The following is a 27,206-nucleotide window of genomic DNA, read 5'->3' on the forward strand; positions in this document are numbered from 1 at the left end:
ACTGACCAGTGAGTTAACACTTTTGCGCAATTTAATTTTCAAAAATCTGTAACATTGATAAAAAAAAAAGGGATTGCATTTAACCCATGGTAGTAAAAAACATTTTCATTTATGAATGAAATTATTTTCAAAAAATTTGAGAACTTTTACAGTTCTGCATCAGGTGTTTTGAGGGTAGAAATGAAGAAAAGTGCCTCAGACCAGTGAACAAACACCCCAACCAGTGGACAAACACAACATTTTCTTGTTGTTTTCTTATTAGAAATGTAAAGAAAGAAATTACTATTGCCAATTAGCAAAGAAAAATCGATGAAAACCTTATTAAAAAAAAAATAATGAGCTGTTCATTCACTTGTTGGTCTACCTTCATTTAAAATCAGGAAATAACCTTTCCTCACCATTGAAAGTAACTTACTTTTGAATAAAGTAATGTAAGATTTTAAAAGTTTATTATTGCTTGGAAAACATCCATGCAAAACTTTCAATAAAAGCAGTAATGCTTATAAATAGTACGGGTTTCCTTATTTTAACAAAACACTTTTAAAACTACATATCTGGCAGTGAGAAGCAAAGGGATGCAAGTGGCAAAATTGAAAATTTGGAGATAACCAGTACAAATGGTAGGTGAACCTCTCCTCTGTTTTGGGGCAAGAGATGGTACTAGTAGCCCTGGTAGGTGCTGCTATACAACATGATTTCGAAAAAAATTTCAATGAGAGCCTACCTAGGACGTTATCTTTAAACGCGTTTTACTCAAAACTTGAAAATGTCTACTTACATCCCTTTGCTTCTCACTGCCTCATATGGTGAGGTAGTGAGAAGCAAAGGGATGTAAGTGCCAAAATTAAAAATTTGGAGACAACCAGTACAAATGGTAAGTGAACATCTTCTCTGTTGTCGGACAAGAGATAGTACTAGTAGCCCTGGTAGGTGATGTTATACAGCATGATTTGGTAAAACTTTCCAATGAAAACCTACCTAGGGCTGTCTCTTTTAACGCGTTTTAGACGAAGATGTCCACTCTCATTCTTTTTGTTACTCACAAACCTCATGTGTACAAAATACTGAAATTCAGTTTTTTCCTTCATCGTCTTTTTATTTTCCATATTACTTTTATCAATTCTTGATTGCAGAATGGAGATCCTTTGCTGTGTTACTACATGTGTCAATTCTTGACTTGCATTTTAAGACAAGTCGAAAATATTATCATATTTTGTGAACAAGCCAATCTTTCAGAAGTGCCGTATTCAGCGATGGATATGTCTTCATTTTGTCAATTATTTTTAGCTGCTGTCATTCAGGTATTCATTAGGTATATTTGTGCGTAATATAATTTATTTTTTTCTAATGTAAGAATACTTATGTACTTATTTATGTTTCTTTTTTAGAGTTTTCCTTTTGAGAAAATTTTTAAAAGTTACCTGGCAAAACTTGCATTACTTCTGAAGGGAACACAGTCAGATGAAAAAATGGAAGCCATAACAGATAGTACTGAAAGTAGTTAATTGTTTATATAATGGTTTCTATATCCTTTCCTTTTTTCTTTTAAATGTAGTAATTCTATAATATATGTCCTTTTGTTTTCTATTGTTATTATTGAAGGAGTGCTGTTTTTAACTTTACTTATTTTTTTTAAAAAAAGCCAGTAAAAGTTGTTTTATTGAAAATCATGCTGAAGATACTTGAGTATTTTGCAGCAACATCTTTAAAGAAAGTGTTTCTTTTTTTCTTTTTTAAATAATATGATTGAGGCCCCTTTGAGACAAGCAGAACTATGAAAAGTGTTTTTCATGTAGGTTTTCGAAACCTCTTCAGGACGCCCATTGGCATCGTCAGATAAAATTTATTGTGGGGGACTAACTTAAAACTGCTAATTTCAAATTGCATTTAAAAAAAAGCATGTACAGTAAAAATGGATTAACAACATCATTTAATACATAATCTTATAAACTGAAACACCTTGATTAGCAACTGTGTGTTATTTTCCTGTAGAGAATTTTTTCTAAGATATTTTAATGAAGCATTAACGTTGCATGATTTAACCGTTTTTTCTGTATTTTGAGCTGAGTTAACCTACTGAAGCATAATATTGACCCCGAAATAGGGGGGGGGGGTGCAGGGGAAAATTCTCTTCCGAAAAATTTTTGAAACTATTGTTCTATAAAGGCAATTTTAGATGATTATTGGTGATGTTTATGAGATGAGAGATTGAGTTTTAATTGAAGTTTTAAAAACACGATTGTAGATCATGTTTTTGAACAAACAATTTTTTGAAATTGAAGTTTCAAAAAAGCTGAATTAAGATAACTTTTGATGGTGTTCGGAAAGGACCTTAAAGGCTTCATTTCAATTTTCTTTTAGAAAATGGAGGACTAAACACAAAGTTTTAGACGCTCTTTAGTTCTATTTGTGGGAGGGAAGATTCAGGGGATCTCTGGAATATTTTCTAAGCTGAAGCTGTGAAATGAAAGCACTCTTTAATAGTGGGGAGTGGGTGTTTTGCCAAGATTACAGTGAGAGTGCTCTCCCGGAATTTTTCGACATTTAAATTCTGAATTACGCAATTGTAGGCTATCGTTGCTGACGTTAGGGGAAAGAATGGGATTTGGATGCTCTCCCGTGCTTTCAAAACCAAAGTTTCTAAAAACAGAATTTTAAGCTAAACCTGAAAAAGGAAACTGAAGTGATAAGGCTTGAGGAGAGTTTTTTTTCTTTTTCAAAGCCATTTGACTGCTTTGGTTTTCTATACAAAAATTTTCAATTTCCAGCTGGATAGTTTATTTGTTTGACATTAAGTCTGTGGCTTCAGTAAAAACACTTTTAACATTTTGAACTAGTGTAATACTGTACACTGATACTTTAGGTCTATTTTTTTACTTTATATTACTTGTAGTGTGATTATTCATTACAATATTTCAAATCTCTCTCTCTCTCCGTGTATTTCAGCTTTTTTTCTAATGGAAACATATTTTAATTGCCCAGGTGAGGTATAGGTTGCCCAGGTAAGGTCATAATACAGAATCTCGATGTGCCAAAATAATACTTTAAGATTGTATTTTGGGGAAAAAAAGAAAAGAAATATTTTCTTTTCACTTTTATTGTATCCCTATTTATCATTTACCTGTCCATTTTTAAGACTGAAAGTATTTCTTCTTTTTATCGTTAAAATGAAATTGAAGAGGCAACTTCTAAAAAAAAGGGGAGAGGGCGACATATCAGTTATAAGAGGTGGTCTTCTGCTCTTGCAGAAGTTTCGTAAAAACCAAGAAAAGTTTTTTGGGGATCTTAAGCGTCTTCTAACCTCGACATAATGTATGACCCTGAAATTCCTGTCCTTCCACAGCAAATGATGGAGAAAATAAAAATTATTCTTGATTTTTTTTTTTTTTTTTTTTTTTTTTTTGTATAATTTCCATGGAGTATTTACTCTGCCCCTCATCCCTCCCCATAAAAATTCTAAATGACGTACTTGCTTGCGAGGTAGTTTAGACTTCTGACACTGCTTCAGCAATAATTTTTTGCTTCTAAGCTTTCATTGAAGACAGTTGCTTTCCTTTTGTGGTCGTAAAGTTCCTTTTGTTTTAATTACATAATAATTAAACATTTCACAACTGCATTTCATGTAATAAATTATGTGTTATGTAACTGTGAATTATTGTCCATTTTTGGAATTAAAACAGTAATGATTTTCCCCAAAATAATGGATTTTATCATCCGAAATTCCAACTTTTGTTGGGGTCCGACTCTCAGTTATTAAGGGGGCGCCTGTGAGGTGTTGACCCCTCTCAATTGCAATATTTTTGACAAGGTAATTCCGTCACTGCGCCAAACATTCTCTTTTATTTTGACTGGTAAGGGATAAAGCACTTGCCTGACTGTGCTTCATTCAAACACCCCTTGTGCTTAAAACACAAGACAGTTTCTAATTCTTTGTTAAGTTGTGAAAGCTATATTTTTATAATTTTTACCATCTTGTAAACAATTTTGTGTAATTTTGTGACAAAAAGCATACTTTTTTTTGAAAATTGTAATAAACAATAAATCTGCCTATTGAAGGTTCTGTTTTGCTTATTAATCCATATTACCTATAATATCCTCATTTTCAATTGTTTGAATTATCTTTGATCCCAGTTCGTCCAAATAAATGAGGTTGTACTGCACTATGGTAAAAATTAAAAGAATGATTTTTTCTTTAATTCATTCTTAATGGATATACATATATATTATATATCAGTGGCATCACTACAGGGGGGGGGGGGCTGCCCTGGGTGTCACCCGTCTCGGGGGTGACACCCAATGCAAAGTTGCAAATTTTTGAAAAATATAAAGCTAAAATACATTTTTAGGACTACAAATTTGAAAATTTTCCTTGGGGGTGGGGGGGGAGGAGGAGATGTGTGGAGAGTCCCTCATGGTGTGGAGGAAACCCCTATACATCATGGAGCGAATACTATACTCAGGATTAGGTTAAAACCTTTTATTCATTTATTTTATTTATTGTTTTTTATTTATTTTTTATTTATTTTTTGTGTGTATTTATACATACATATAGTGTGTCCCATCAACACCAGATACACTTTGCACCTCTAAATCCCTTGCTTGTCATACATTAAAATATATCCTGAAGAACTGTATCTCTAGGACTCATGATTTTTGAATAAAATGCAAAAGAAAAGAATGGCATCACAGCTTGATAATACATGAAAAATGAAAAAAAGGCTTTAACTGAAGCATGAACTTTGATATTAGTTTACAAATCAGATGTTAAAAGTCCATTGCTCATTTAGAGTCATGAAGTCTGGAATGGCTGATCACACTTAGTTTTTGTTTACGCAGGACATATGACGTTATACTTTACTTTTTTTTTACTGTTATTCTTTTTTTTTTTTAATTTCATTTTTTTAAACATTGAATCATAGAACTGCAGTTCTGTTGGGGTATTTTTTTTACTCCAAACATAGAATCTAGCGATGCAGAGTTTTTCGGGTGCTTGTGGGACTCACTGTATATACGAATTGGCATGACATTCTGCATAAAATAGCTCACCATTATCATATCTTACAGATATTGACTCTACACCTTCTGAACATGAAAGTGAAGTGATGCAAGTGGATGAAGTTCTTGAAAACCAGTCTGCTACTACAGTGCAAAATAATAACTTAGAATCTGAAAGTAATTAATTTTAGTATTGATTTTCAATTTGTAAAACCGGTGTTTTCCCTGTCCTTGATATTAAATTAAATTATTACCCAAGAAAGAAAGAGTATTAACATAATAATGCATTGAACTCTTGATAACTCTAAGTCCCAAGGGACCGACTAAAACCTTCAATTTACGGAAAGTCCCCACAGCTTTCTCAAGAGATTGGGACCCAATGAAAACTTCAAGAAAATGAAATATTCAAATTATAAGGCTTTGAGTTATCGAGAGTTATCTGCATATAATAATCACATCAAAAAAGGCATTTATTTATTTGTTTTAAATGATTATATTTTTTCGTTTCTCACCTTTTGTTTCCCACTTTTTTAGAAATTCCTCTGCCTGCCCTTTCAAAACAACTTTCAGAATTCCTTGAAGCTGTAAAACTTGTAAAGAATATGTACGTGCTTTCCCATCAGAAGTTTGATTCGAATTTGAATGAATTGTTTTCTTGCTTGCAACAGTGTAGAGATACATTTTCTACAGAAGAATTATTTTCTATTCACATGAAAGTTATTGACCTTTTCATTGCTAAAGGTGAATCAACTGCCTCGCTTTGGACTAAGGTTTGTTTGTTTTCAAGATTAAAGCCATTGGATAAAGTTAACCTCTTTTAACCTTGAAACTTGTGTATTGTGCTAGTTTTTATTGCTGTTTTAGGCTTCTAACCTTGACTTTTGTTTTTAATATTTCAGCAAGTCATACTTTATACTTATTCCTATAAAGATTGTTTCTCTGCCAATGTATTGCAGGGAAATGAATCTGTTTTTACTGCAACATTAACTCTGGTAGTATGAAATCCATTATGTACTTCTACGGAGCAACTGCATTGTACTTTCCTCATTAAAGAAAAATGCCATTGTATCATAATTCCAAACCATTAAATAACTCATACCATCATATTTTTTTAGTAAAATTTGATGATTTGGTTTAAAAATGGTTAAAAAGTTCATATTATTAATAAAAATTAACTGTTATCAAGTAACTTTGCAATCATTACTGGCTTACATTCCTCAGGAAAGCGAACTTTTTTTTCCCCGCATGTGACAGCTCATATAGTTCCTTAAAAATTATTATTTATTTATTTATTTATTTTTAAATCGCATGTAGGTGTTATTTCTTAAGCAATAAGTTTTGTTCGTTACATTTTCAAATGATTACTTTTTGGTGAAACATATGTGTTTTCACATGCGGGACAAAATGGCGACTTTTTTTATGAAATGGTTCGTTTTAATGGTACAGGCATACTTGAATATATAAAATATTTATTACTAATGTAAGCCACTATGCATGTAATTTACTTCAATTGCTTTCTATCACATTTTAGTTTCAATCAATGAGGTAAATTTCATCAATTGTCTGATATTTAATTTATGCCTATCTCAAATTTTTGGGGAGAATGTGTTTTCTTTTTACTAAATTTTTGTATCTTCACTTCCAGGGTTGTTCATTTTAAAAGCCAATATTTTAAACTAGAACGTCATCTGTCAAGGTATGATGGGTGAAATTGCTTCTCTTCTTCCACATTTTAACGAAGCCATTGCCTGTTTGATGATATTTTGATAGTTGAAATTGTAACCCTAACTCCAGTGGATTAACCCTAAACTCCACTAGGTAGCGTTCATAGTTGACTGCTTTTTTGTTTCTTCATTCCCCTGAAATGACAGTCTTACTAGAAAAACAGTTAAGTTACCGGATCAAGTTCAGCCTTGTCACAATAAACCCTTCCCTACATGTTAACCATTACTAAAACGTATTATCAAATTTTCATGCCATGGCGCCTGTTTCTTTTTTAAATCTATTTCTTTATCTAAATTTATCATAACTCAGTTGAAGAGTTTTTTCAGAGTTGAATGTTTATGGATCAATGAAACAAACATGTTAGCTCATTTCAAGAATGTGCAAGCCCCCAGACCATCTAAAAATGAAACTGCCTTAAAAAAAAGTTGTTAGTAGCTCTTTTGATAAATAGAGAGCTCAATTATAAAAGAGCCTTATTGTTCTAATTTTTTATCTAACTGTTAAAACATATGTTCTTTTTAGAATTTAGCAGAATCTCCTCTGGTTAATCTTGATATTTTTCTCACTTCAAGTAACCCTTCAGTGAAGCATTCCATAGCAGCTCTAATTCACAAGGTAAATTGTGTTTCCATTTGTATTTCATTTTTTAGTTATTCAACATCCTGATGACTGTTGTAATATTATAAGGATAGATGCAGAAATACATAAATTTATTTTATTTTAATATTTCTTGGTGTTGAAAAAAGTGCAGCATATTATTTTTCGTAAATAGTTTAGTGCAGTTTTAGCTAAAATTAGTGGTTAGTAAAAACTTCCGGCTAACCATTTTGAATGAAGCTTCTATTTTGACTGAACCCGAACCAGTTGAAGAAATATTTCTTTATTGAATCTTATTTAACTAATCTGCCTGTTAACTTCTTTTTACCCAAGTGATACTTTTTAAAATAGTTAATTAAACTTGTAGAATTATGCATTCTACATCTAATTTTAGGTCTACACTACTTACATGCGTAAATGAGTGACCAGTTTAGTTTAGAAAGATTCCCCTCCTCTTTGCTTTTTTTTTTTGTGTGTAGGCTAACCTGATCTGGCCGATTTGCTCACATATGTGTGTAATCTATTTGCAATGAGCTGACTTACAGTTATTGTTTTTAGCTATAGTTTAAATATATGCGAGTGTTATCAGTTTTCTGTCATTGTTTACCTATTTTGCGAATTATCCACGTTTGTCATCCACATTATTCTGCAGATAATTAGAAGTTTACTGTATAATAAAGTGTTTTATACCATTTATATTTTTAGTTCAAAAATGTATATGTAAATTGTTGCAATGTTTAAAATGCATCTTTTATTTTGAAATTAGCTTTTAGTCGGTACTGGAATATTTGATCAATGCAAGTGGGAGGCTGATGCCTGGGTCTCTGCTTTGAAATCAGCAAAAGCTAGACATGTACCGTCAATAATTGCATTCATTAATGATGCAATCTATACATTATTACAAGAACCAAACAAGTTCATTGATGATATTGTTAATACTACTTTGGAGAAATCTTCTTCCTCTGAACCTGTTTATGATTCTTCAAAATATTTAGAAGGTTTGTAAATGTATTTGTTTTAGTTATATGTAACATTTATGTATCAAATGTTTACTAGAAAGTAGCAACTCATAGAGCACTTATAATGGTTTATTAGCCTAAGCGTAAGACATATGTGTAGCAATTATTGTAATATGATGGCACAGTGTTGCCAAAATCTAAATACTAATAACGATGAGGATTAAGGTAACAGTCAATATGACAATTGATGATATTGTTAATACTACTTTGGAGAAATCTTCTTCTGAACCTGTTTGTGATTCTTCAAAATATTTAGAAGGTTTATAAATGTATTTGTTTTAGTTATTTAAGTATTTATTATTATAGTTTTCCATTTTCCTCCTCTTTTATCATACTAAAAAATGTAGATTGCATTTTATGTATTTATTAATTTTTTTATTTTTTCATGTTTTTAAATCAATCTGTCTTATGTTATTTAAATTCATTGCATTATTTTTTTTAATTATTTTTTAAATTAATGTATTTATTTCCTCCTATTCTATTAGTCAAGTGTAATTTTTTTTTTCTTTCTAGATTTGCTCTCGGAAGAAAATACAGGGAAAGAAAATGACTCTGAACATCACACTCAGTATGTGCATTTTATGTTTGTGCAATTTAATTTTAAACTTGGTTTATTACTTTATGCATTTCAGTTTACTTTCTTTCTACATGTATGTGTGTGTACATTAAAATAGTAAATATTTTCAACTTTCTGAAGTTAAATTTTAAACTTGAATCCACATACTGCTTTCTTTGAATGAATTTAAAATTTTTGTTTTAAAAAATTAAAAAATAAATATTTGAAAGGGTTATTTCCCTTTCAAATATTAAAAAATGTATTCCCTTAATTTAATCCCTTAAATTAAAAAATGTATTTATTAGATTTCCCCATACAAAAGCATTTCATGCTACCGCTAAGATCAATTTTGCTAAGACTTTGTGAAGCTTTTCTAACCTTTAAAATCCCCAAGCATAGAAAAATTACGGCAAAAAAAAAATACATGCAGCTGGTATAATCGAACATAAAGTCAGTGATCTTAAACACGATGAGTTAATAATGTTTTAAAATAATATAAATGTTCTCTTAAATCAATTAAATGTTCTAAGCTCAGAGTGGAAAAATAACCGAGTAAATGTATTACTGATAACGAGTAAATGTAACTCCAGTAATAATTTGCAGACTTCCTATATTCTATTAAAAGCAGGGTACAATGCTTAACTGCAGGCCTGAGCAAAGTATTTTTCTATTGCAATTTGGAATGTTTTGAAAATAGCATAATCTGTTTGTTTTTATTCATTTCAGGCAGTGTTTTAGTTCCTTTGTGCCAGCTGTTCTTATGCAGCTAAACGAAATATCAGATCATAAAAATAAAGGTAATTAAAACCTTATATTATTTTAATAAACAAAATTCCTTATTTCAATATTTTCAACAATTGTTAAAAGGTTATTTACTGAATTATTATTGAGAACTCTCTGTTGTATTAGTTATGTATATAATTATGAAAAAAATATTACTAGCTAATAGCCATTCTATTCACTTATTTTCAGTTTTTTTTTTTTTTTTTTTTCTGAATTTCTGCTGTATGAGAAAAGAGTATTCACAATTAAGAGAGCAGTATGTATTGAGTCCTAGCTAAAAGCCATATTATTTATTATTTGATTTTGACATAAATGTATCATTTGGCTCAGCTGACACTAAAAAAATGCATTTACTTCAAAGTATCTTTGGGAGACAGGAAATTATTGTGTAGTTGAGTTAAGTTACAGAATTGCCAAGCACCAAGAAAACTTGGAATTTTCAGATAAAATCATAGATCATTGAAATTTACGGAAAATACGGGGCATTCTTTTTCATCTGAGGACTCAAACATCTGTAGCAGTTAAGTAAAAATGCATTTGTTGTGCCATGTTGCATCAAAAACACAATTTTCCCTGACTTTGTGCCTTGCTTACAGTAATTTTCAATTCTGTCTTATGTCAATCCAGTAGCTAACTTCTTTCAAAGCATTGTTTCAAACATAGCAAGTTTCTACATTGAGCTGTGGCCTTTCATAGAGGTTTTATCTTAGAGCAGGATTTAAAATGAAGGGAGCAAGTCCAATGATTGGTTTAGCAAAGGCTGGGGTGAAAATCCTAAGTCCCATGACTCAACATGTTTTGCGTGAAACTATGGAAAGAAACCTGATTTTTTTTCCAAAGCTTTTCTTTAAAATCTGTCACATGACTTGGGGGCTTTCCTTCACGAACGAAAGTCTCCACTCCCTCCATTTTATCTCTTCTCGATGGGTTTTATACAGTCGTGATAAAAAAAATTGCATCACCTGTGCCGCAAAGGAGAGGAATATCATCCCGACTGCATTCAACACACAGTCAAGCATCCCGTATCCCCTGATTTGGGGATGTATTTCTGATCAAGGAGTTGGTCTGCTTCACTCTGTACAAGGAACAGTAAACGCTCAGTTGTATATTGGCATTTTGGAGGAGAAATTGCTTCCTACTATCCGGGATCACTTTATTTCAGGTCCAAAATTCATTTTCCAAGATGATCCTACCCCGTGCCATAGGGCCAAACTGGTAAGTAACAATTTAAAAACCTTTATCCTGCCATTAGACTTAAATTGACATGGGGTTAAGTAATTTTTTTCTCTAAACTCACACGCATGTTCAGAAATGGAAAAATGAGCATGGGGTCAGCAGTTTGCCTTGGCCTGGAAACAGCCCCGATTTGCGTAAACAATTATCTGATTCCTGCTGTTAAATTCTTATTTTATAAGTTTTGCAGAATTTCACATACATTCATCTTTAATCGCTCGACCAAAACTTCTCACATAATCCCATTTTTGTGAAAATGCGAGGGTGATGCATTTTTTTTCCCCAGCACTGTAGTATTGCAAAAGTGTATGATATTTTTAGAAAAGTCTTTTTCCAACATTACCAACTGTACATTACTTGGTAACATAATTTGAAAGCTACTTCATAATGTTTTCTATTTTTCTTTCAGGTTGCAAATTATTTGTGGAAACTGCTCTATGTGATATAATTCACCATCAACATTTACCATCAATATTTTTTGCCATTATTAATAAATATAAACCAGCTCTCAACTCCAGCATTTATAAATATTGGGAAATGCTCTCTACATGCACTTTTGATTGTAAGGTAAACTTGTTACGTAATTCTTGTTCCTTTCACATTGTTATTTAAAACATAGGTTTTTTGGTTGTGAATGATATCTAGCATTTTCAAAATTTGTGTGTTTGATTACTTTCAATGTTTAGCAGTTTAGAGTTCTTAGTAATTTGTTTTATATTCATTCAGCTATCTTCTATCTGAAAAGAGATACTTTTGGCTCTATGTTTTTTTTTTTAAATAAAAAAAAAGAAAAGAAAAAGCAACTGATTTAAATGTTGTTTGGTCAAAAAAAGTGTTGAGCAATGGCTATGAAGAAAACGTTTACCAGTTAAATAACTAAAGTGATGGCACAAACACACAATGTGTATGGTACAAACACATGAATAACATAAAGTGTTGGCTGAAAAAAAAAACAAAAATTACAAAAGCAGCCCCAATGGGCCAGACATGAATTATTTTCAAAACATGTGTAAAATCATAGCTAAAGGGTAACTTGATCCATGGCCCCCCCACTTAATTACTATAGGGCATGACTATCACTGAAACTCATGGTAACAAAAAGGGCGCTACAGGGAGCCCCTGTTTCCATTACTTTGCCATTGGTTGGTGGCTGCATCGGTTTAACACAGAAAAGTCATGATTGTCAAGGTCCGTTAAGTGTGCACCATCTAGTGGGGCCATGCTTAATCAGAAAAGTGTTCCTTTTTGAGTGCAGTTTTGGGCCCAAATTTTGTAATCCCAAACGCCAAAAAGTTTCTAAACCTAAAAATTTATATTTCAAATCTTTTTTTTTTTAATGAAAATTATTTCTTCATTTTATTTTTTTTTTAATTTTGAATGTTTAAAAGTCTTAGGAATTGGTTATTCCTTTTTGAAAACAAAGTATTTCAAGCTTCTTTTCATTATGTTTCATCAATACCGCATTAGCGTTTTGCTGTAATTGTGCAGCAATCTTTTATTATTAAATTTTTGTATTTTTAAAAATACTTTTTTTAATAAAAGCATTGCTTTGGTTTTATTTTGCAAGTAAAAACTACTTGATTTGTTACATTAACTTAGTAATATTGAACAGATTTCTTAAGGCACTTGTTTCTTTACTTTCAGATTGACGAATTGGCAGATTTAATTGGCGACAATGTTTGCAATTCAAGAATTGGAGAGCATTTGCGAAAAAAATTCATTACTTCTCATTCTTCAGAAACTGTCTGTGCTTGCAATATAGTAGATGTACCTGATGATTTTGACTTCAGCTACACCAGGAGAATCATTTCACAAATATTGATGTACATTAGTGTTGACATTTCTCTCATTACTGTGAGTATATTATGCTTCATATACTTTTTAAATATTAGTTAATTTTAATTTGTCGAAAAATAGGTATTGAAATCCTCATATCCTTTGAGAAGCAAAGGGATGTAAGTGGACATTTTCAAGTTTTGAGTAAAACGTGTTTAAAAAAGATAACATAGTTTCATTGATTTTTTTTTTCTAAATCATGTTGTATAGCAGCAACCACCAGGGCTACTAGTACCATCTCTTGTCCCAAGACAGAGGAGAGGTTCACCTACCATGTGTACTGGTTATCTCCAAATTTTTAATTTTGCCACTTGCATCCCTTTGCTTCTCACTGCCTCATATGGTACATATGTATCTTTATATTATTTAGAGTTGGTACTACATGTAGGTAACTGTAATAGTTTCTTTCATACTGCTTCCAGGAAAACTCGACAAAGTAATGTTTTTCGGCAATTTTTAATGAATCTAAAGACTTGATTTAAATGTTATTGAACTGCCAGTTCTAAATTTTTATCAACTAGGAATATGTATGCCTTGTATCAAACAAAACTTTTCAACATAATTGAAGCATTCTATTTTTACCAAATGTGCAGTTACCTAGTCGTAGTACTCAACTGATGATCTATTTTTCTTCATTAATATACATCGTCACCTCACAGCTACAGTAAGATATCTTAGTGTTATTTCTGGGATTAGATATCTTACTGTTGCTCTGAGGCAACGACATTTTCTGCCCTTTTTTTTTTGTAGCTCAAATGTATGTTTTTCTTCACTTAAATGCCCACAGTTAAACACCTTGAGAACTGCTTTTATAAAAAGTTCATTTTCAAGTGCTTGAAAAGGTTAAAAATATGAAAAACAAATCTGTAATCTTCAAATTTTAATTTCAAAAAATTAATTTTAAGTTAAAATTTTAATATTCAAATAAAAACTTTAATTAGTATTTATTGATTTCGGAATTTATTCTCTTTTGTAAATATTTTTACTCAATGATTTGGTGATTTATTTTGAAAAAATGATTTTTAAACTTGTATTAAAGTGTTTTAAAGATCAAACTTTAAGGGCCACGCTGATAATAAATACATTCTGAAAACTTATCGACACTTCTTCTATGTTTTTTAACCTTAAATAAGTTATGCTGAAATTTTTTTATTTTGTATACAATGTTTTGTTCTGATTTGTCTTTTTCTTTATTTTCAGGACAGCAATTCTGATGCGAAAATTATCCTTGATTATTTTATACTTCTAAAAAATCTTTTTGATTTTGTGTCCAATGTGCTTACAAATGAAGCAACAGGAATAAAAACGGAATCAACTAAGCTTCTTAAGGATAAACCTCACTTAAAATTTGAAATTCAAGAAATTGTTTCTGAAATCTTATACCATCCCATAGTCCACAAACTTTTTCTTCAAGCTAAATGTTCACCTCATTGTCAAAAAGATGTCTTTAAAATGAGTGTGAATTCCTGTACTGATCTGGTTGCCCATATTGCTGACAAAATATTGAATGAATCTCAATTTGCTAATTGTTGGAAGCATTTGGGTCCATTTAAAAATAAACTATTGAATTTTAATCTAACTTTTGAAAGTAGCCATGCTTCGGAAGTTGAACTCGTTAATACAGATGTTGATTTGTTTGTTGTCACAGGATCCTTCTCAAACATTTTAACTGCTGTAGATGTAACAAGACTTTTAGAAAATATTCTGAGCAAAGGACTTGATGCAGGAAACTCTAGTTCATCAACTGTTCTAACTTTGCTGATGAAGTTGTATGTTGATAAAGCAGAATCTATTTTTCTTTCTTCAGACTGTATTAATTCATTATTTTCTCACTATGTCACACTACCAAAAAAGCAGAAGGAATTATGTGTGGAATACATAGTAAAAATATTAGAAATGCATCCATCTTTTTCATTACTTCTTAAAAATGGTAAGTTTCTTTTTTTTTTCAATTGTATATGGTCACATGTTATTTTAGTAAAATATTATTATTATTTTCAGTAAGTTGATGCCCTATAGCCAGGGATGTATTATAATTATGGTTCTTTTTTTAATTATTTTATTTTATTTTTTAATCTTTGTATTTTATGTTTTGTATAGACTTAAATCTTTTTTATTTTTGAAAAAAAAAAAAAGTTTATATAAATACAAAAGTAGTTTTTACATGCTATCTTTATTATTGCTAGCTTAGCAGCAAGTTATATGTTTCATAAATATCTTACAGTAAAGAAGATTGACCTCTGTTCCAATTGAACTAAATTGCCAAAATATTTCTGCTGCTAATTGTGTCATAAGTGCAACTTTCCCCCAATAACTTGCACCATGCATCCACCAATTTTTTATTCAGCCTTTCTTTCTTCTATTATTGCTGTTGACTATTTTTGCTGTAATATGTTTTTTTCACATCACTAAAAAATCACAGCAGTTCCCCACTCCCACCCCCCCCTCCTTTATTCCGAATTTATTGCCATCACTTCCAAGTTAAGACCTTTATTTTCAAGGAAAAAAAACATCAATGGATCTGTAATTCGCTCTCCTTTTCAAATTTTTTGAAACGTTTTGGAAAAACGTTTCTCTTTTCTGCAGATTTTTATTCCCACCCTTTCTACCATCAAGCTCTTCACTCTTCAAAATTTGTTTTGTAGATTTCCTTTAAAAATGCAGCAACGGATTCAATATATAATTGAGGCTCAAAACCTCCACACCTGTTAATTTTTGGCTTTAATTCTTATTTTTTATAACAACATGTAGTAACTCAAAATTACTACTGGCTCTTATTCAACCAAGGATCCTGGCTTTCTTGAAAGAATTTTTGGGTCACATTCCATTTTTTTCCGAAAGGCAAAAACATGGCCGAAAAAGTTAAGAAATAATAAATATTTTGAATGTTGCCTAAGTACATAATTATACACATAAAGTTCAAGATAAAATTCTTCTGTTTTAATATTAAATGATCAAAGTATAAATTTGCTACATTTTATTACTTTTAAAAACTAGTTACTGAAACTATTTTCGATTTCTTTACATGTAATTAAAAAGACTTCTACATGTATTGATTAAATTAAAATTTCAGTAGATGTTTTAAAACACATAGGTAATATTAATACTTAAATGTGAATAAAGTTATATTGGACAAGAGTACATCAAGTTGCAAAAGCATTTTCCCTATCTATGCTTCACAACACTCATGCAATCTTTCTTTATTTTCAAATTAAAACCATTCAAAATATCTTAACCACTTTTCACCAAATGAGCAGTATTTGGAATTATTTCGAGATTAAAACAAGAACTCTAGATTGCTTTCCAAAACACTTGCTATTTCACATTTCATTCTCAATGTACCTTCTATAGCAGGGGTAAAGCTCTAGGTTAGCGGTCGCCAAAAATGGCTACCCAAGAACCTAGTCTTTCAACAAAAGTAGCAACAAATGGTCTCGTTTATGCATTTACAGCCTTTTGAAATTCAACATTCCCTGAAAAAAAAAGAAATTGTCAGGCGACTGACATTTTCTGACTAATAAATGAACTAAAGCCTGTGTAAGTTTCACATGCTTTTGTTTGGTCATAATTGCCTACATTTGTACTATAAATAAACATTTGTAAAATATTTCTTTTTGTTGTTTACTTGTATATTAATATTAAAAAATATGTCCAGTGAAATTTTGTTGTTTTTGTAAAGTATCCTTATTATTTAATTTGTTATTATTATTAATAGCAAATAGAGTATTTACTTTTATAGCTGCATGCAAACTTTTTATAAAAAATGGCTAGCAAAGTGACTGCCATTTTTTGTGACTTTGGTTGCCAGTGATTACCATTCAGAATTCTTAGTCTAGAGCCTTAAGCAGGGGTATTGAATATCCTACACTTTGGGGAATCCTTTCAATTTACTGTTTTTTTTTTTTTTTTTTTTTTTTTTTGAATGAATCTCTTGATTATAGAACAAAAAATAAATAAATAAATAAAAAGGCTTTATCCTAATCAAATTCACAAAATTATTATTGTATCTTTATTATATCATGATACAAATATCTTAAATGAATTTGTAATGAATTCGTAAGCTAGCTCATGTTCATTTTTCTCAAGTATGTTCTATGAATAATAAATATGTGACTTGAACAGTATACTATTTGAAGTTTGTGACTTTTACAAAATGTAAGATTATAATTTTGTCCATAGAATGAATATTTATTTATACTTATTTTTACAAGCAAATCGCCTTTAACAAATTGATCCCTTTTTGAAAATGAGAATTTTACTTAGATTTTGGGTTAAAACCTGTGCTCTATAGTCTAGTAATAAACATAATGACTGATCACTTTAAAGATGATTGAAGTTTCAAAGAAGTTTTTACTGGTCATTTCAATACTACTGCATTGTTCATTTACTGTATGTTCATTTTTCATTGATATGTATTTAAAGGATTTTTTTTTCCATTAGATTCTTGTCATTACCTGATGAAAAATCCAAGCAAAGAGTTACCTGTCATAGGTCGTCTGATTGATTACAATGAATGTTTTAGACGGTTATTGCAAAATGAAATAATAGAAAACCCTTCCAAGTTCAAAACCTGTGCTTTTTTATATTTTGTTAGTAAATGCATAGTGAAATGTAACAACTTTGCATCACCCTTGGAAGAAGATGAAAATTTTTTGAAATCAATAGCACTGTTATTTTGGGAAGAATTGACCAAATTTCTGCAAATGGAGGAAAAATTACCTGAACCTTTATTTCAAGAAAATGTAGTTGAGAAGGCTGTTATGATGATATTCCAAAAAGAAATTTTGCGTAAGTGAAATAGTTTCTTAAAATTTAATTTTGTATTGAGTCTATATAATTAAACTGCATAACTGTCTGTCTGTAATCCTATCTCCTCCAGACAGTCAATGTTCCCAACTAAAAAATGTTTACTTTTTTATTTTTTAAACATTAAGCAATAAAAGCATCTCACTTGTTTTCCTTTTCACAGTTTTGATTTTTTTGTAGGCCTACAAATATGAGGTTCAATCAATAAGTTAGTTGCACTGCTCAAGAAAACAAAACAGGATATAAAATTTTACAATAACTTGATTGGTATCTTAAAATTCCATTAAAAATCTACTTTTCAACATAGTCATCTCCGTTATTTAAACATTTGTCTGGTCGTGGTACAAGATTTCCAATGCTTTCTGCGAAGAAATACCGTCCAATGCCTGATAACCGTCTTTGGGTTGCAGCTTTAACCTCATCATTCGATAGTCGTTTTAAAAGTTAATCTTTCATGGGACCGAAAACATGAAAGTCACAAGGTGAAATGTCTAGGCTATAAGAAGAATGATCCCTTGCATAAATTGTCAGTTGACAATTTCTCTTCTCTCAAACTCAGCGTTGTCAACATCTGTACGTCCATTCTCAAGCATGTAGCTCCATTTCGCAAAAAAGTTGAACATGACATTGCATTTTCACCATACACTTCATGCAACTGCCCATAATTTCAGTGCAGTTGCACCTTTTTGCCCACAAAAACGAATCATTGCATACATTTCCAATTTGGACGCTACCTGCAGCTGTCGAGACATGTTTGCAACTGATTATCAGAAAAACTAAACTTGACTCAAGGAAGCCATTACGTTACGTGATAAAGGTACATGTCTGCAGTGTTGACACATGGTGTCATCAAAATAGTCTTAGACGGAACATGTTTACAAAGTAGTGCAACTAACTTTCTGACTGACCTACGTATTTTTATTTTAACAAAATGATAGGAATAAATTACTTATTTTCTTAAGGAAATAAAGCTTCATTGTGGCTTCATTTCATGTAATACTTAAAGAGTTATGTATTGATAGTACTTAGTGAGTTATTATATATGTATGGATGTCTTATCAGAGCCATTTTGCTTAAGCAACCATTATTTGAGTTACATCCCTTTATTTTGTTGAATAATGTTCTTGTGGCATCAATCATTCCAGAAAGTATTCTCAGTTGGAATGTTCTGATGAAACTAAAAACTTTTTTGTAGCTAAATGGTAATTAAAAGCAGCAAAGCACATCACTTGGAAAAAGCATAAAAGGGATTCATATTGATTGATATTATATGTGTTTGTTTCAATATCCAATAATAGACTACCATAACCAAGTGAGATATATATATGCATCCTTCCAAGAATTGTCTTCAGTTTTTTGTTCTAAATACTTTTTTTTTTAACTGAAAGTCAGAACTATTTGTTTAATGAAAGAATAGCTGTTGCCAGGGCAGTTGATGATAGTGCTCCTCATCTACACTAAACTCATGTTTCGAGCAGAAGCAAGTTCTTTCTTTCCCATCACCTTTGGTGTCCAAGACACCAAGTGTACACCTGTAACTTTTCCAGTACCAGAACATTCTATTTTGTATTACAGAAGGCTGCAAGATTATACTGCACTGCCACAGAGAGGATATGGTAATTTATGGAAAATGTCCATTCCGTTTTCATTGTCAATGCATGCATTGATGAAAAGCAAAATGCTCTCCAAACAAAATAATTTTAGCATACTTCAGTATGTACTTAATCAAAACAGCCTTTATTAAAGAATAATTACAGCAAAAAATAATTCTACTAAAAGTTTAGAATCTTTAAGGAATAAGAAACAGTTTTGTCATTGAAATAGTTCTTACTTAGCTTTGTTCAACCAGTGGCATCCAGCTAAGTACATTTGAAAAAAATAACAATGCTTAAGATTAACATAAAATTTCATCAAAAATTAAATTCAAACACATTTTGGAGAAGGAAACTATTTTTCCAGAAAAACAGCACCAGGATGTTATTTCCCATCAGTGCGCCTCTGCTCAAAATTGAAAAGTATGTTATTAAGCATTTCAAAAAGTTTCAGCAACAACTATTCTTTCATTAGACAATAAATACGTTCAAATGTTTATTTGATGTGTATATTTGAATCTTTAGCTTCAAAGAAATTGTCCAAGTTCTTAAAAATGATTGAAGAAAACCTCCAGGACAGTTCTGCTCCTGATTCATTAAAGCTGTCAATTTATTTAAATTTGCTGAATGCATTGAAAATAACTGCACAAGGAAAAACAAAAGCTCTTACCCGGATTTTGAAGATATCTCTGCATTGGTTTACAGATGCTGTGTCTAAACTTCAAAATCCTTCAGATTTTTCGTTTACTCCTCTTGTAGATTTTGTGCAAGAACTTTTTGAAGTAAGTATTTTTGTGCCTCATTCATTTTGTATAAATTTAAATTTTTTTCTTTAATTTTCCTTGAGCAAAACTCTTCCTTCAGAAGTTAATAAACATAGACATTCTGTATTGCTCTCTATATTTTATTTTTTCCTCTTTTTAAGAATACAGAAAATGTAGACATAAGTGAAGCTGTTGATGTTGAAAAATTGTTTAGTAAAATTTTGAAGGTAGCCATGAAGTAAGTAAATATTCATTGTTATAATTTCTTTCAAAACAACTTGTTTTGTAATTAATATATATATATATATATATATATATATATATATATATATATATATATATATATATATATATATATATATATATTAGGGCTCGACCGATGGCATTTTTTGGCCGATGGGCCGATGCCGATTGTTGGCCGATTGTTCAAAAGATGGCCGATGGCCGATTGCCGATTGTTTTCCTCCAAATGGCCGGTTGCCGATGGCCGATGCCGTTGGCCGATGGCAAAAAAAAAAAAAAAAATCTAACGGAAATTAATAAGATTGTCAGGGATTTAAAGGATTATTTATTCATTTCACTTTACTTCCTTTCTACAAATAAGGACTTGAAATCAAAAAAAAAATCAAATTTCGAACTAATTTCTATTTTACGATCACCCAATTTAAACTTCACAAGTTTTTTCGGTACATCTGTACACGCATATGTACCTAAGAACATATTGATGTCCAAAATATCCATTTTGAACACCTCCTAAGTTAATTATCACAAGTTCTCTTGTGATGTCTTCATACGCGTAAACTTGCGTCACTCAGAAACGTTATGAAATAGTAAGTTGAAAACTCATACGTACGTAGTATGATCTAAAAGTTCGAGGACAAGCAGTATAAAACCTTACCCTGAATAGTTCACACTACCGAAGCACATCTATCTACAAAATAATCTCCTTGAACGACTATGCACTTCTGCCAACGTTCGTATAGCTTTTAGAAGCACTCGTGGCAGCCATTTTTCACAACCTCCTGTAAGGCCTCTTGCGCTGCTGCTTTAACTTCATCGTGGGGAAGAAGGCGACTTTCATGTTGAGGATACACGGTTTGATTGATCAATGCTCTGATATGACAAAGAAATAACATACTGTTTCGTCGGACTTAGCTCCGTGAGACTTACCTGTTCCCTGCAAAAAAACATTTGCATGGACACCGCTTTCTTCCGTCAGGAGAAGATAAAGCTGCATCATAGTAAGTTGCGAAAAAGGTTTCCAGGAGTGTTTCAAAAAGTTATATGAACATTGGCAGAAGTACATAGTCCCTCAAGGTGACCCTTTGAAGGTGGATGTGCTTCGGTAATGTGAACTATTCTGGTTAAAGTTTTATACAGCTTGTCCCCGAAATTTTGGATCGTACTACGTACAATCTAAATAGGATGTAGTTATGCTTCTCTTTTTTGACTGTTGTATGATGATAAAGAAAGAAAAACAGCCAAAAAAAAAAAAAAGAAAGAAAGAAAAACAAAGACACTGCTTAATAACCAACTGATTTTTTTTTTCAATTGAACAAATAACTAAGATTTAAAGAAGTTAAAAAACTTTAAATTATGTTGTTTAATCACTCCAAAAAAATTAAGAATAAAAATATGAAACCGTCAACAAATTACGCAATTAAAGTGGAAAGATTGCACGTACACATTTTTTAGTCATTAAATGAAACAAAAAATGTAACAGATAAATTACAATATTAAATCATAATAGGAATATTTTTATACTTATTTAAAATTTATGAATAGAAAAATTTGCATTTTTCATAAAAGCTATAACAGTGACATAAATTTACTGAGAAAAGAAATAGCCATGAAAAGAGTGAGGTTCTTAAAACGCAGCTACAATAAACAAACTCGATATTTACTCCAAGTTAATAATAACTGAATACATGTACTACTTGATCTGATGTTTTCGCACATAATATTGAACAATTTGATTGTTTAAAATCTTTTATGAAGCACTACAAATTCAAATTAATTTTTTCAATTTAGCAATAATTTGCTGAAATTTAAAAAATTGCGTAATAGAAAATCCTTGAAACTTTTCTGTAACATATTATCAAAGATATGATGAAAACGATTATTCATTGATTTTATAAAAATACATGAAAATAACTACTTACAATAGAAAAAAAATCAATCGCTATAAATGATGCAAAAAGATGGCGCATTACGAAACAAAGATGAAACAAGAATGAGAAATACGCAAAATGACATTTCTTGAACAAAAATAAATAATCGCTAAATATTTAAGAAATGCTTGAAACGACGAGAGAGGGGGGGGGGGGGTCACCCTCTGATTTTGGATTAACTCACAACATTAAACTTCGGCCCCAACTTCGGCCTCATTTTTTTAATACAGAACGGCTACCACCAACGTCTCGGAAGAGTTTCTGAATCTACTTCAGCACTTCTGAAGAAAAAGTTCAAAAGTCCCTTTGATTCCCGAATTATGTCACCATTCAAAACGTCTTTAATTAATTTCTTACATCAATGCTCTAAATTCTTCCTAAACAATAGATTAAGTTTGTAAAAAAACATCTCTAATTTTATGAATGGTGTTAGTTTTAAACAACTCGAAAGTGCAACTAGAGTTTAATTTCAGAAACACAGGGAGGGGGAGGGGGGCACGCAAGTGTTCTAAAAATTACCGTCGGTTCAACGGGAATCTAACAAAATGACACAAAAACCGGTATCACCATCTCATATCTGTTTCCATGGTTTTCAATTCGGCAATATACACTCTATAACAAAAATATCGACGCATCAAGAAGCAATCATCCGATTGCTTTGAGATTTTGTATGCATGATTGTTTTGACTAGATGTGCAAATGATTAAAATTTTGTGTCCAATGAACGAATAGTTTGATCTCCAGCGCATCGAAACTGTGCGTCCAGCAGATGTATATAAAGAGCAGTTCTTCAACAGTTGTTAAAACTTTCGGTTTGATTGCGATTCAATTTACCTTTCAACAACTTAAAAATACCTCGCCGCATGGTTCGTGCTCATTACGAGCAGCTGTCAGAGTCGGAGTTTAAACAAGGTCATATCATTGGATTGAAAGAGGCCAGTTGGTCAAATCGGAGAATCACTCGTCATTTGAGTCGAAGCGTATTATGATTCGAAGATGCTGGCAAGGATGGGTGGAAAAAAGGCAGAGTTCAAGAGTTCAGAGTCAGGATGTTAGCGGTCGACCTAGAGTCACAATTGTCAGATCAGCTGTCACATCGCTTTCTTCATCTCCATGAACCATCAGACATTCAACCCAAACACCAGTGTCCATCATGACCATTTACAGACGGTTTGGACAATTAAATCTATGCTCGCGTCGACCGTTACGCCACCTGCCACTGACGCCTACACACTGCCGAGCCAGATTACAGTGGTGCATGGTTCGATCAGGTTGGAATGGTGCCGACTGGTAGTCTGTAGCAACAAATCCCGCTTCCAACTGTGTCATAACGATAATCGAAGATATGTTTGGAGACACCCAGGGCAAAGTAGGGATCCTGGTTTCACTTTTGCGCGCCACACTGGCCCTCAAGAAGGCATTGTGGTTTGGAGTGCCATTTCCTTTGATAATTGGACCCCTTTGGTCGTAATTAGAGGTACACTTACTGCACAGTGGCACGTCGACGACATCCTAAGACCTGTTTTGTTGCCGTTCCTTTTGCAGTACCCTCGACTGGTTTTCAGCAGGACAATGCCAGATAACATACGGCATGTGTTGCTATGAACTGTCTGCAAACTTGTCAAACTCTTCCGTGGCTTGCTAGATTGTCAAATCTCTCTCCCATCGAGCATGTCTGGGATATGATGGGATGGTGGTATCTGGCAAACAATGTTGATAACCTCGTCCGACAATTGGAGCGAATTTGGCCGGAAATACTGCAGAACAAACTCTGGGAGCTTTATCGGTGTTTCCCACGTCGTGCTTTAGCTTGTATCTAGGCTAGAGACGGGTCAATACCTTATTGAACTTGTTACTGTAACTCTGACATAATTTATTCAATTGTTCTAAGAATTTAATCATTTACTATTCTGTGCATTGTCTTCCTATCCACCAATTTTCGTCTCAATCGGATCACTCCTTCTTGGTGAGTCGAGTTTTTTGTTATAGAGTGTATCACCAAATGATCGTCAGTCTGAGACGATATATTAGTTTTGTATGGAAATAAGTAATTAATAGCCACAAAAAATGAGTAAATAGGCTTTTTAGAACACCCGATCGAAAACAAAAAGGGAAGTGCACAACTGGAGCGTACGTACACCCCACATGCAAAATTTTAACCTTCTATAGCTTACCATTTTTGAGTTATGACTTATAAGAGATACATACGTGGTACATCCAGCCGCAGGAAACAACGCAATAATTAACTTGTTTGGTACCTGAATGCAGTATTAAAAACTCTTTGAGGGGTGACTAAAGTAGAATAATACTGAAGTTTAAGTAAACAATTTTATATGAAAACAATAACTCCCTTTACTTTGCATTAAAAAGTAAAACAGCAAGGGTCTGTTTTTTTTTTTTTTTTTTCGAAAACATCGGCCAATTCCATCGGCTTTTCGATGTTTTTAAGGCCGATGGGCTGATGTTTCCTGCAAGTTAGCATCGGCCGTCGATGCCGATGCCGATGGCTAATTTGTTGAAGCATCGGCCAGGCCGATGCATCGGTCGAGTCCTAATATATATATATATATTTGACTAAAATAGGTATTTCAGTTTCTACATTGCTACAAACTTTTTCATTTTTGACAGAAGACTTCCATTTTTTTTCTTTGATCTTCTCACTGAAAGATAAAATGTTTTATCTCATTTTTTAGTGAATTTGTTCTTTCTACAATTTTTACAACATCCTACGAAGGATTTGCTTCTTTCGGTGGTCATAATAATGTTAGCAAAAACTCAGTGCTACTAAGTTCACTAGATAGTATAAAATATTTCTCCTGAAACCAGTGATGAACAAAAGAGGGGGATCATGCCCCCCCCCCCCAAAAAAAAAATAAGTTTTTGGACGCTTGCTTGAAAAAAACTAAAAAAACTTGATCGAAACCATAAGAAAACGAATTTTCTTTCTAATTCAATTTTTTTGGGGGGCAATTGAGTTGCGGGCATATCAATACTTTTTGTTTTATTTCTATTTAACTTCCAATTTTTTATGTATGAAAAAAAATTGGCAAATTGGTAATAAAATTTACATTCTTCTTTAATGTTATCAAAATAAAATTAAGATCTAGTTTTGGCTTACTGAATTTTAGTGGATTATAAATAGCATCTTGGCTGGCAATGAATTTTAATCAAATGAGAAATGCAGGAAACAGTTTTTTACTCCTTCGGATAAATTATATGTTTAGTTGTCTAATAAAATATAACTAATCATATAATCTAAAGAGAAAATAATGCATTACATTTTGACAATTTGTAGAATGCTACTGATTAGAATGTTTCTCTGTTTGTTAAAACATAGAACTGCTTAATGTAAGGGAAATAAACCATGTGAATTAGTGTCATTGTTGGTGGTTGCTTCTTGCATATCTGTTTATTAGTATGACTATTGTTGTCAATTACTTTAATTTCACGTTTTGTTTGTAAAGTGACTGAAAATTTCAAATGAGAATTTTACCTTTTGTGTTTCAGTATGCATTGTGTGATGATTCACTGAGTAGTGTATATTGTACTTATTTATTTGTTTATTTGTATTTAGTTTTTTATTTTGGTGTTTTAATTTCAGGTGTAATGAACATGGAGTAAAATTTCTGAGAATTTTGACATCTCTGTGCAATATGGATGGTGGCAATAAATTATCAGCTCATAATATTTATAAGCTTGTTGTCGGTCATTCAAAATTTTTTGACATTATGCTATCTAACAAAGAAGAATATTTAAAAGGTGTGTTTTAAAAGGATGGTATTTTATACATTAATGCTTTTTGTTGGCTTTATTAAAAATCTGAAGTTGACACCATGCAACTTCTTTGTACGCATAAATTAAGTAATCAATGTTTTCTAGTCATTCTCAAGAAATGGTTTTATTGTATGCATGTTTGATAAATACTTCTTAATTTCATAAGTTTTATTAAATTTTTAGTTTTTTTTTTGGAATTTTTACATTTGTTCATCTATAAAGTTTTGTAACATAGATAATGGCATGTTCAAATTTAAACACAATTAATATTTTGTCGTCTAAGATCTGAAATTGCAAACAACAAAAATAAATACAATTTCTGAGTTGTTGATCTGATACAAATTGCCCGACCTTCTGTGAGTAGGTGTCCAGTCTTTATGCTATGACTTCAAAACCAATTTAAAATGTTAAAACAAATTGCGTTGAATGGAAAACATTTCTTGTGGGTAAAGTAAACTAGTTATATTGTCCTGGTTGTACAAAATATGAGTTATCAGTAATTTATCTACAACAATAAATAAGCAAAATTTGATTATACCAAATGCTTATGTCATCTTTTCAGTATCCATTATCTTCTTACTAATATTATATATGCGAAAGTTTGTCTGTATGGATGTATGGATGGATGTATGGATGTTTGTTACTCTTTCACGCAAAAACTACTGAACGGATTTTGATGAAACTTTACAATAATATAGCTTATGCATCAGAATAACACATAGGGTAGTTTTCGTCCCGTTATGGGGGGCAAAACCCCCTTAGGGGGCAATAAAACACAATTTTTGTATAAATTCTCTAATATTGGGATGAAAAAATACTTGCACATATTTACATTATATGTCCATCGAAAGCTCTGATTTTTCTGCTGAAGATGGCACCTGTTCGAAATTTCTAAGTAGAATAAAAAACGAGTTATGAGCTTTTTAGATCCATGTTCGAAGGCTTTCCCCAACTCAATACAGTATTTAGTGTATCATCTCAACTCCCTGTCGATAGCGACAATTGTTGTATTGTTGACTTTCTTTGCTTTTCGTGATTTTTCAAGGCTTTTCTCAAGTCAAATCTTGAAGTAGGATTTTTGCACAAGATTGGCAAATAATACATGATTTGGCTGATGATTTTCCATTTAAACGGAACTTTAATATAATTAATGGTTTTTATTATTATTTATGCGGATTGAACACTTACTCATTATCCAAACAACCAGCAGATCGCCAAAATTTTTGCAGAAAGATTTCCGTAGCTGATGCATTTGGCAGTTTTTTCAACGTTGCTGTTTTTGAAGCCGAAGACTACGTCATAATGTTTCTCAGCTTTCACCATGTAAACAAAATATCGCCAATCAAAGAATTTTC

The 27,206-nt window shown here is 31.7% G+C and overlaps 1 protein-coding gene across 1 annotated transcript in view; it reads left to right on the forward strand.

Moving 5' to 3' along the window:
• Positions 1-27,206, forward strand: part of LOC129221043 (nucleolar pre-ribosomal-associated protein 1-like) — a 70,687-nt gene that overhangs the window by 27,993 nt on the left and 15,488 nt on the right. The window contains exons 10-24 of the mRNA XM_054855479.1: positions 1,134-1,301; positions 1,389-1,497; positions 5,065-5,172; positions 5,530-5,765; positions 7,243-7,335; positions 8,084-8,315; positions 8,850-8,904; positions 9,619-9,689; positions 11,318-11,475; positions 12,553-12,762; positions 13,945-14,674; positions 17,185-17,532; positions 19,668-19,924; positions 20,068-20,144; positions 25,679-25,836. Coding sequence (XP_054711454.1) covers positions 1,134-1,301; positions 1,389-1,497; positions 5,065-5,172; positions 5,530-5,765; positions 7,243-7,335; positions 8,084-8,315; positions 8,850-8,904; positions 9,619-9,689; positions 11,318-11,475; positions 12,553-12,762; positions 13,945-14,674; positions 17,185-17,532; positions 19,668-19,924; positions 20,068-20,144; positions 25,679-25,836 — 3,010 coding nt within the window. The remainder of the gene's footprint in view (positions 1-1,133; positions 1,302-1,388; positions 1,498-5,064; positions 5,173-5,529; positions 5,766-7,242; positions 7,336-8,083; positions 8,316-8,849; positions 8,905-9,618; positions 9,690-11,317; positions 11,476-12,552; positions 12,763-13,944; positions 14,675-17,184; positions 17,533-19,667; positions 19,925-20,067; positions 20,145-25,678; positions 25,837-27,206) is intronic.

Source organism: Uloborus diversus, chromosome 4, assembly GCF_026930045.1.
Source record: "Uloborus diversus isolate 005 chromosome 4, Udiv.v.3.1, whole genome shotgun sequence".
NCBI classification, from domain to species: Eukaryota; Metazoa; Arthropoda; class Arachnida; order Araneae; family Uloboridae; genus Uloborus; species Uloborus diversus.